We start from the raw sequence: 11,085 nt of genomic DNA, 5'->3' as shown, positions 1-11,085 counted from the left end.
TGTGTGTCTGTGTGTGTCTGTGTGTGTCTGTGTGTGTCTGTGTGTGTGTGTGTGTGTGTGTGTGTGTGAGAGAGAGAGAGAGAGATGGCTGTAATTTCTGCCTTTTACTCTCCTCACTCCATGCCTCTTCTACTTCACCTGGCTGGAAATCTACCTCCTACAGGGGTGGTGGAGCTCTTAGGGCTAAATGGATTAAAGGATATAGGGAGAAGGTGGGAACGGTACTGAGTTGAATTATCAGGCATGATCATACCAAATGGCCTATCCTGCTCCTATTTTCTTATCAATGAATATATTGCCTCTTGTAACATAAGTAACTGCATATAGAGATGTTTTTGAAGAATCAATCAAACCTGCATTCATTGTAATGAAACACAGAAGTTAAGAGCTGGAGGAGGCTTTTTGGCCCTTCGAGCCTGCTCTGCCATTCTTCACTCTCATGGCTGATCATCCAACTCAATAACCTAATCCTGCTTTCTCCCCATGACCTTTGATCCCATTCGCCCCAAGTGCTGTATCTAGTCGCCTCTTGAATACGTTCAATGTTTTGGCATCAACTACTTCCTGTGGAAATGAATGCCACAGGCTCACCACTCTTTGGGTGAAGGAGCGTCTCCTCATCTCCGTCCTAAATGGTCTACCCCGAATCCTCATACTGTGACCCCTGGTTCTGGACACACCCACCATCGGGAACAACCTCCCTGCATCTACCCTGTCCTGTCCTGTTAGAATTTTATAAGTCTCTATGAGATCCACCCCCTCATTCACCTGAACTCTAGTGAAAACAATTCTAACCTAGTCAATCTCTCCTCATCCATCAGTCCCACCATCCCCGGAATCAGCCTGGTAAACCTTCACTACATTCCCTTGAGAGCAAGAGCATCCTTCCTCACAAAAGAAGACGAAAACTGCACATAATATTCCAGGTGCGGTCTCACCAAGGCCCTGTATAACAGCAACAACACATCCCTACTCCTGTACTCGAAACCTCTCGCAATGAAGGCCAACATACCATTTACCTCTTTACCACCTGCTGCACCTGCATGTTTACCTTCAGCAACTGGTGCACAAGGACACCCAGGTCCCACGGCACACTCCCCTCTCCCATTTTACAGTTTAATGGGTAATTAATTCCTGGGCTAATGTTAAGCTATAGGTTTACAACAGAGTTACATGCTTCTTGTATGGTGTCATGCTCAAAGTGATCTGAAGTCAGATGGTATCTGAGATCTTTACACCTTCAGGTCACCTGCTTTGATGCAGCGAGGAGGTCATGAGCATGTTGCCCAAAGGTGTACTGATGTACTGAGTGAATGTTGCCCTAGTCTCTGAGGGCCCAAGGCTGTGTTCTCATGAGAGAGACACAGGAGGAGAGACGATTGGTGGTCATTTAAGCCTGCTCGTTACCAATTGACAAGTGAGGTTGAGAAAGTGGGGCTTTCATTGTGACCTTGAACATTGCTCTTGGTGTCTCTCGGCATTGCAAATCATCTGTGCAGCCAACTGAGCTAATTGACCATGAGACACAGTGTGTGAGGGGGTTTCTCTTCCTGTCTCCAAATCACCTGAGTACAGGCCTGGTCCAACTTCACCTGCTTTCATTCGGTGAACTGCATTCATTTTGTTTTCTGTGCTTTGAAAGAGGTTAATGGTTGGTCTCCCTGTTATCAGATCCATGTCTTTGAGATATTACAGCCTTGGTTCAAACATGGACATACGAGCTGAAATCCAGAGGCGAGGTGAGAGTGAAAGACCTTAATATCAAGGATGTATTCAACCGAGTGTGGCATCAAGGAGCCCTAGCAAAACTGGAATCAATGGATATCAGGGGGCAAACTCTCTGGTGTTAGTAGTCATACCTGACACATAGGAAGATGGTTGTGGTTGTTGGAGGTCAGTTAGCTCAGCTCCAGGACATCTTTGCAGGAGTTTTTCAGGGTAGTGTCTTCAGCCCAACCGTCTTCAGCTGCATCATTAATGGCCTTCCCTCCATCATAAGGTCAGAAGTGAGGATGTTCACCAATGGTTGTGCAATGTTCAGCACCATTCGTGACTCCTCAGATACTGAATCAGTCCAAGTTCAAATACATCAAGATCTGGACAATATCTAGATTTGGGCTGACAGGTGGTAAGAAATATTCATGCCAGGCAAATGCCAGGCTATGATTATCATCAACAAGAGACAATCTAACCACCGCGCATTGACATTCAATGGTGTTACCATCATTGAATGCCCCACTGTCAACATCCTGGGGGTTATCATTGACCAGAAACTTAACGGGACTGACCACATAAGCACAGTGGCTACAAGAGCAGGTCATGGAAATATATCGCTGTTCCTTCCGTGCCTCTGGATAAAAATCCTGGAATTCCCTCCCTAAGGGCATTGTGGGTCAACCTACAGCACATGGACTGCAGCAGTTCAAGAAGGCAGCTCCCCACCACCTTCTCAAGGGCAAGTAGGAACAGACAATAAATGCTGACCCAGCCAGTGATACCCATGTCCCATGAATGACTTTAAAAAAAAAATAGGAAAAGACAGGGTAGATAATGATAAAGTATTTCCACTGGTTGGGGATTCTAGATCCCGGGGTCATTTGTCTGAGAATAAGGGACAGTCCATTCAGGAGAGATGTTAGGAAGCACTCCGACACGCAAAGGGTGGGAGAGCGTGACAGTGGATGCTGGATCATTTGTTAATTTTAAATCTGGTATGAGGGGAGGTGATGGCCTAGTGATATTATCACTGGACTGTTAATCCAAAGACCAGACAACATTCTGGGGACCTGGGTTTGAATCCCACCACGGCAGATGGTGGAATTTGAATTCAATAAAAACATCTGGAATTATGAATCTAACGATGACCATGAATCCATTGTCAATTGTCAGGAAAAACCCATCTGGATCACTAATGTCCTTTAGGGAAGGAAACTGCCACCTTTACCTGGTCTGGCCTACATGTGACTCCAGACCCACAGCAATGTGGTTGACTGCTGTATGGACAATAAATGCTGTCTAGCCAGCCATGCCCTCATCCTGTGAATGAATAAAAGGATTGATGAATTTTTGTGAAGCAAAGGTAGAAAGGGCTACAGGCCAAAGGCCAGTGTATGGATTTTGGCCACAGAAACCCTACAGTGTAGGACAGGCCATTCAGCCCAACAAGTCCATACTGACCCCCTGAAGAGCTTCTCACCCAGACCCATCCTCTGGCTAATACACCTAACCTACATAACCCTGAACACTACAGGCAATTTAGCATGGCCAATCCACCCAGCCTGCATGTCTTTGGACTGTGGGAGGAAACCCACACAGAAATGGGGAGAATGTGCAAACTCCACACAGACAGTCACCTGAGGTTGGAATCGAACCCAGGTCCCCTGGTGCTGTGAGGCAGTAGTGCTAACCACTGAGCCACCCATGATCTCATTGAATGGTGGAACAGACTCAAGGGGCTGAATGGCTTGTTTCTGTTCCTATCACTTCAGGTAAACTCATCTTGAAGGGACATCTCATTATCTGCTGGTGCTTTATCCTGAGACATTTTCTGAGCAGTGTGTGGGATCTTGCTGTGTGCAGCTTGGTTACATTTCCTACATTAGGACAGTGACCAGATGAAAATTCTTTATTGACTGCGGAACGCTTTGGAAGGGACTGAGGTTGTGAGAGGCACAGCAGAATTATAACTTATTTTACATCAAAACACTGTATCGCTGTGAAGTCGAGATACTGCACAATCCCAGATATGTGCGGATTAAAACAGAAACTACTGGAAAAGCTCAGCAGGCCAAAGCCTGAGGAGAGAGACACTGGTGACATCTCAAATCTGAGACTCCAGCTCTTTAGAAGTGAAGAGAGATGTAGAAGTGTTTATTTTGTTGCTATCAAAATGACAAAAATGTCAGGGAACAGGAGTTACCAACAGTACAGAGCTTGTCATGTACTTTCTGTACATCTTTAGTATGACTACTACCACTCCTTGTGTCTTCTGACCCATGACATCTTTACCATTTAATCATCCTTGCCTCCTAATGTAGTCTTGACCTTCCCTTTTCTCCTTTCTGACCCCCCTCCCCTTTCTGCAGTATAAAACCCATTGCACTGCTGTTTCTCTCCCCACAGCTGCTGCTGAGTTTCTCCAGTACTTTCTGTGTTTGTTTCAGATCTCCACCATCCTCATTTATTCTGTTTTTACCATGGGCTGTGTGGTCCCTCCCGGAGAAACAATGGTTTATGTTAGGGTTGGGAGGGGAGTGGGTTGTTGCGAGGTGGGGTTGTGCGTACAAGAGTCTGTGATCTGATGGCTGGGTTTTGTTTCTACAGGATCAGCAGATAGAGAGAGAACAGAAAGCACACAGCACGCTGGGGGGTTGCTGTGCTTTGGCCATCGTGTATTTGCTGGGAAAAATCTACATTGCCAATGCAGGTGACAGCAGGTATGCAATCCTGCTGGCCTTATTGAAATGGTGTCAGTGCCGAATGTGACGTGGAACCGGAGATGGGGGCAGACAATGGGATTGTAGCACCCTGAGCTTCCTGGCCCATTCGCTTTGCTTTAGGTATCTGTTGTAGCTGCGCAGACAGCACTGTCTTAAATCAGAAGGGGAGGTGATGGCCTGGTGTATTATCACTGACCACGGCAGATGCTGGAATTCGAATTCAGTAAACATCTGGAATTCAAAGTCTAATGGTGACTAATGTCCTTTAGGGAAGGAAATCTGTGATCAGACCTCCAGACCCACAGCAATGTGCTTGGTTCTTAACTGCCCTGTGGGCAATTTGGGGTGGGCAATAAATGCTGACCCAGCCAGTGGTACCCACGTCCCATGAATGAATTTATAAAAAGCTGGAGACAGTGCAGACCTGTTGCAGAATGGATCAATATTACAGCAAATTTACTTTTTAAGAGATGGGTGTGTACCCTCAGCCCTGACTCCCCATACCCCAGGCCTTGACTTCCATCCACCCCTCATGCCAACTCTGTGATCTCCCCACCACCCCCACCCTTTGCCTGTGACTGTCCCTAACTCTCCCCTCACAGCACTCTTCTCTCCCTTCACCGTTTGGCTCCTGTATGGACCGTCTCCCTGAGCTCGTGTGTGGGAGACCCTGAGATCCCCCTGTGGGTTATACTGGAGTGTCGCTGGTCTGTGATGACCATGGTGAAGTATTTCAGTGGCATGAGACTCTGCTCCAATCCAAACTGGCCCCCTCATAGTGCGACATGTCGTGTGTCACACTGCCCCCCATGACGTTCCCCACCCCACCCCACCCCACCCCTGGCCACTGCAATTCCAAATTGCAGGATCTCCTGGGAGAGATAAGAATACCAAGTTACAAAACCCCAGGTTTAACTAATCCGGGAAGTCTTTCTCCAATTCTGTCAAGCCAAGCCAATCATGGGCCTGGTAATTCCAACCTTCTTGGATAGCCTTCCCCAAAGAGATCCCACGGTCACTGAGAAGGATCCACTCAGCCAGGGAGATCCCAATCTCATTGGGAGGGATCTACTCAGTCAGAGTCCATTGTCCGAAACTGACGAGCCTGTTTCCGAGTGTCAGGATTCTCCAGGAAAAGAGATAACAAGGTGTAGAGCTGGATGAACACAGCAGGCCAAGCAGCATCAGAGGAGCAGGAAGGCTGGTGTTTCGAGTCTAGACCCTTCTCCAGGAAAAGAGCAAGTTCCTGATCATCTAACCCCAGCCTTGTGCCACTTCTAATATCTGTTAAACTATTTGTTGATTTTCTTCTGAATTCCAGAGCCGTCCTAATCCGCAATGGTGAAATTATCCCACTCTCCAATGAGTTCACCCCGGAATCGGAACGACGGAGACTACAGTATTTAGTAAGGAACTGATTCCTGCCTTTTTTTTCCCTCTTTCTAAAATCTCTGTCTTTCCTTCTTTGCCATTCCCATCCCTAAGATCTGAAGCTGTTTTCAATTTGATGATGAACCGACCAGAGACTCCCAGATCAGTGATCCCAGGTGCAAGATTGAAGGCAGGATTAGGCTTGCTGTGCTGCCTTCTCAAGTTGAATAGTCTCTCCAGAACTCTGCTGGTGTGGATCAAAGAGTAACTCTCTCTCACTTCATTGGCCCAGAGTGGCGTGGGTTCCTGTTTCTATTCAGAGTTATGACTGCGCAGATCGAGGCTAACGCTAAGAGTGGCAGTGCTGCACTGACAGAAATACCGGCAAACCGATAATCCGCTTCCACTCTCAACTCCTGTGTTCATCATGTCACAGCTGAACGAGAGTAAACTCAATTCTTTCAGATTCTCTGGGCCACATCTGTTCAAGCAACATCACAAAAACTGGATGGCCTGGTCATTGTCACATTGCTGTTAGAGTGAGCTTGTTGCAGACGGATTCCCTGCTGCCTTTCTTACGTTACCACAGTGACCACACTGGTGTATTTCACCGACAGTAAAGTGTTCTGGGACATCCTGATAGCATGAAAGGTGCTATATAAACGCATGTTTTTATTTACATGTGGAGGGTGAGCTGATAACCATCAGGAGCCTTTTCTTACTGTTAAACCATTTCCGGCAATCTCCTCCCAATCAGCTAGCTCACGAGAGCCCAGTAATTGATCTCAGTGCCATTTACCTGTTACAGCAGACCGTGTGAGGGGCTCAGTAATCTGTGCGCAATTACCCAGTGCGGACCTCCATTGGTCTCATTGCATTACTGCCTCCATCTCAAAACTCACAGCTTCATTACCAAATTCCTTCATGATATCATCCCTCGACATCACCATCACCTCCTCCAACTCCACCACTCCTGAGAGATCCCCATGTTTCTCCATTTCTGGCTGTGAACCATCTGATGGCCATTGCTGCATCGTCAAAGTCATCCTTCATCTGCATAAAGCTAGACATCTGCAATTCCTCCCATCAACCTTGCTCGCTCGCTCACTCACACACACACACACACACACACACACACACACACAATCTGTGTCTCTGTCTCTCTCACTTTCTCTCTCTCTGTCTATCTCTGTTTCCCTCTCTCTCTAACTGTGTGTGTCTTCATCTCTCTCCCTCCGACTCTGCCCCTCTCCAACTCTGCACGTGTCTCCCTCACTGTTTCATCTCTCTCTCTCTCTCGCACACACACGCAATCTGTGTGTCTCTCTCTCAGTCTGTCTGTTTCATCTTTCTCTCTCTCTCTCACCCTATCTGTGTCTATCTGTATTTCTCTCTAACTTTGTGTGTGTATGTCTCCCTTTCTGGTTCCTCTCTCTCTGTCTCTGTGTGTGTCTCTGTGTTCCTCTCTCTCTAACTCTCTCTGTGCGTGTCTCCCCCTCTGTTTCATTCTTTCGCTCTCACTCTCTTTCTCTCTCTGTCTCTCTGTGACTCTATTTGTGGGAGTGTCACTCACACTCTCTCTCTTTCAGTCTGTCTCTTTATATCTCTGCACCCCTCTCTCTATATATGTCTCTCTGTCTTTCTCTCTCTATCTCTCTCTATGTCTCTCTGTCTTTCTCTGTCTTTCTCTGTCTTTATCTCCCATCTTTAAGTCATGCCTTCAAATCTACCTCTTGGTCCAAACTTTAGGACAGCTGTCATCAAATTTGCAGAGGGGGACGATAGTGACGTAGTGGTCATATCACTGGGCTGGCAATTGAGGCCCAAAATAATTCTGTTGGGCAAATCCTGCGTTTGCAGCTGCTGTAATTTAAATTCAGTTAATAATGTCGGAATTGGATTACCTTTGATTATTGTAAACACCCACCTGGGTCACTAACGCCCTCTTCGGGGAAGGAAATCTGCCACCCTTACCCGGTCTGGTCTACATGTGACTCCAGACCCACAGCAATGTGGTTGACTCTTAACTATTCTCTGGGTAAATCAGGATGAACAAAATGTGTCATGGGGTCAAATTTTAGTTAATAATTGTTTAGAGTCATAGTCATAGAGTCATACAGCATGGAAACAGACCCTTTGGTCCAACCAGTCCGTGCCAAACATAATCCCAAACTAAACTTGTCCCACCTGCCTGCTCCTGGCCCATATCCCTCCAAACCTTTCCTATTCATGTATCCATCCAAATATCTTTTAAATGTTGTAATTGTACCCATATCCAACACTTCATCAGGAAATTCATTCCACACTTGAATCACCCTCTGTGTAAAAAAAATTGCCTCATGTCTTTTTTAAATCTTCTCCTCTCACCTTAAAAATGTATCTCCTGATCTTGAATTCCCCATCTTAGGGAAAAGACAACTACCATCAACTTTATCTCTACCTCTTATTATTTTATAAACTTCTATCAGGTCACCTCTCAATTCCTATGCTCCTGTGAAATAAGTCCCAGCCTATCCAGTCTTTCTCTGTAACTCAAACTCCCATACTCAGCAACATTCTGGTAAATCTTTTCTGAACCCACTCCAGCTTGATAATATCCTTCCTATAACTGGGCAACCAGAACTGGCCTCACCAATGTCCTGTACAATCTGAGCAAGATTTCCCAACTCCTATACTCAAAGGACGGAGCAATGAAGGCAAGCATGCCAAATGCCTTTTTAACCATCCTGTCTATGTGTGAAGCGAACTTTAAAAAATTACGTACCTGCATCCCTAGGTCCCTTTGTTCTACAACACTACCCAAGGCCCTACCGTTAATTGTATAAGCCCTACCCTTGTTTGTTGTACCAAAATGCAATACCTCACATTTATCCAGATTGAACACAATCTGCCATTTTCCAGCCCATTGACCCATTTGATCAAGGTCTCTTTGTAATCTTAGAAAACCTTCTTCACTGTCTACTATGTCACCAATTTTGGTATCGTCACAATCTTAGTAACCACGCCTTCCATATTCTCCTCCAACTCATTTCTGTTAAATGACAAACAAAAGAGGGCCCAGAACTGATCGTTGTGGAACACGGCTAGTGATAGGCCTCCAGTCTGGAAAGCAACCCTCCACTATTACTTTCTGTCTGCTGCCGTTAAGCCAATTATGTATCCAATTGGTAAGCTCACCCTGAATCCCATGTGACCTAACTTTACTAATTAGTCTACCACACAGAACCTTGTCAAAGGCTTTACTAGAATCCAAATAGACATCATCAATCTTCTTAGTAACTTCCTCAAAAAACTCAATCAAGTTTGTGAGTCACGGCTTTCCTCGCACACAACCATGCTGACTATCCCTAAACAATTTTTGCCTCTTCAAATGCCCATAAATCCTATCTTTTATAATCACTTCCAACAATTTACCCACAACCGAAGTCAGGCACACAGATCAATAGTCCCCCAGTTTCTCCTTACAACCTTAAACATAGGTACAACATTAGCCACCCTCTGGTCATCAGGCACCTCACTTGTAGTTATAGGTGATGCAAATATTTCTGCAAGGGGTCTCAATTTCCTCTCTTACTTCCCACAACATTGAGATACATTAGATCAGGTCCTGGAGATTTATCCACCTTTATATTCTCTAAGACCTTCCAAACGTCCTCTTCTGTAATGAGAACTGTTTTTAAAACATCAAAGTTTATTTCTCTGCATTCTCCAGATTCCATTTCGTTCTCCACAGTAAAAACTGACATGAAATATTCAATTAGTATCTCTCCCATTTCCTGGGGTTCAACGCAATGAAGACCTCCTTGATCTTTAACAGGCCCAACCCCCTCTCTAGTTACCCTCTTGCTAAGAATGTATTTGTAGAATCTCTCTGGATTATCCTTAAATTTATCTGCCAAAGCTATTTCATATTCCCTCTTTCTTTTCCATATTTCTCTCTCAATCAATATAAAGTGTGTAGGGGCATTCTTGAGAGATTCAATTGAACCAAGTTGCCCATACCTAAAAAAAAATTCTCTTTCATTCTTGACTAGAACCTCAATGTCTTTATTCAACCATAGTTCCATAATCTTAGCAGCCTTACCCTTCACTCTTAACAGGAACAAATTGCTCTGAAATCTCATCATCACGCCCTTGAACGCCTCCCACTGGTCAGACGTCCTTTTACCTGCAAACAGTCTACTCCAATCTACTTTTTGAAAGTTCTTGTCACATACCATTAAAATTTGCCTCACTCCAATTAAAAACTTTAACTTTTATGGAAGGCTCATCCTTTTCCATAACCATTGTGAAAGTAATAGAATTGTGACCATTAGACTCTATTTGATCAGAGGAACAGAGAGATCTTGGGGTGTGTGTGGGGGGTGTGAGGGGGTGATGGAGGTGGAGATGGTGTGGGGTGAGAGGGGGTGATGGCAGGAAAGGCTCATTGGTTGTTAAGAAGGCAATGGGACACTTTTCTTTATCAGTTGTGGCGTGGATTATAAGAGCAGGGAGGTTATGTTGGAGCCGCACAGGACTTTGTTTAGGTCACAGCTGGAGTACTGTATGAAGTTCTGGTCACTGTATTTTAGGAAGATTGTGATTGCAGAGGACATTCACCAGGATGTTGCTGGGATGCAGCATTTCAGCAAAAAAGAGAGGCAGGATAAGCACTGGTTGTTTTCTTTGGAGCAGAGAAGGCTATGGGGGGGGGGGCCCGGATGGAGGAGTATACGATTCTGAGGGACATAAACGAGGGGGTAGGAGGTTTAGAGTGAATTTGAGGAAGTTGTTTTCACCCAGAGCTTGGTGAGGGTCTGGAAAGCTCTGCCTAGAAGGGGAGTTCAGGCAGGAAACCTCCCAGTCTTTAAGGTGAAAACTTGAAATGTCAAAACATTCAAGGCAAAGGGCCAAGTGCTGGAAGGTGAGACTGGAGTAGATTTTGTCTCGATGGGCTGATGGGCCTCTTCTGTACTGTCTGATTGGATCATTGTTCCTGTGAGATGCTGTCTGCTTATGTTAAAGGTACATAAATATAAGTTGTTGTTGTTTAGGCATATTTACAGCCACATCTCCTTGGAAACGAGTTCACACATTTGGAATTTCCCCGGAGAATTCAGCACCGTGAGATTGGACGCAGGATGCTGTTTCGGGATTACAGCATGACAGGCTGGTGAGACATTCCTCTGAGAGTCACTGAATATCGAGGTTGGTGGGGAGGGTGGGTGTGTGTATGTATGTGTGAGGGTGGGTGTGAGGGGGTAGGGGTTGGAGGCGGGGGGTGAAGGGTGGG

The 11,085-nt window shown here is 45.6% G+C and overlaps 1 protein-coding gene across 1 annotated transcript in view; it reads left to right on the top strand.

Moving 5' to 3' along the window:
• The window catches only part of LOC109922644 (protein phosphatase 1H-like), a 31,042-nt gene that overhangs the window by 8,069 nt on the left and 11,888 nt on the right, over positions 1-11,085 (top strand). The window contains exons 4-6 of the mRNA XM_048611801.1: positions 4,324-4,436; positions 5,761-5,845; positions 10,847-10,966. Coding sequence (XP_048467758.1) covers positions 4,324-4,436; positions 5,761-5,845; positions 10,847-10,966 — 318 coding nt within the window. The remainder of the gene's footprint in view (positions 1-4,323; positions 4,437-5,760; positions 5,846-10,846; positions 10,967-11,085) is intronic.

This window comes from Rhincodon typus, chromosome 25, assembly GCF_021869965.1.
Source record: "Rhincodon typus isolate 14 chromosome 25, sRhiTyp1.1, whole genome shotgun sequence".
In the NCBI taxonomy this organism is placed as follows: domain Eukaryota; kingdom Metazoa; phylum Chordata; class Chondrichthyes; order Orectolobiformes; family Rhincodontidae; genus Rhincodon; species Rhincodon typus.
Note: the sequence above shows the minus strand (reverse complement) of the source record. Positions and strands in the feature narration are given on the sequence as shown.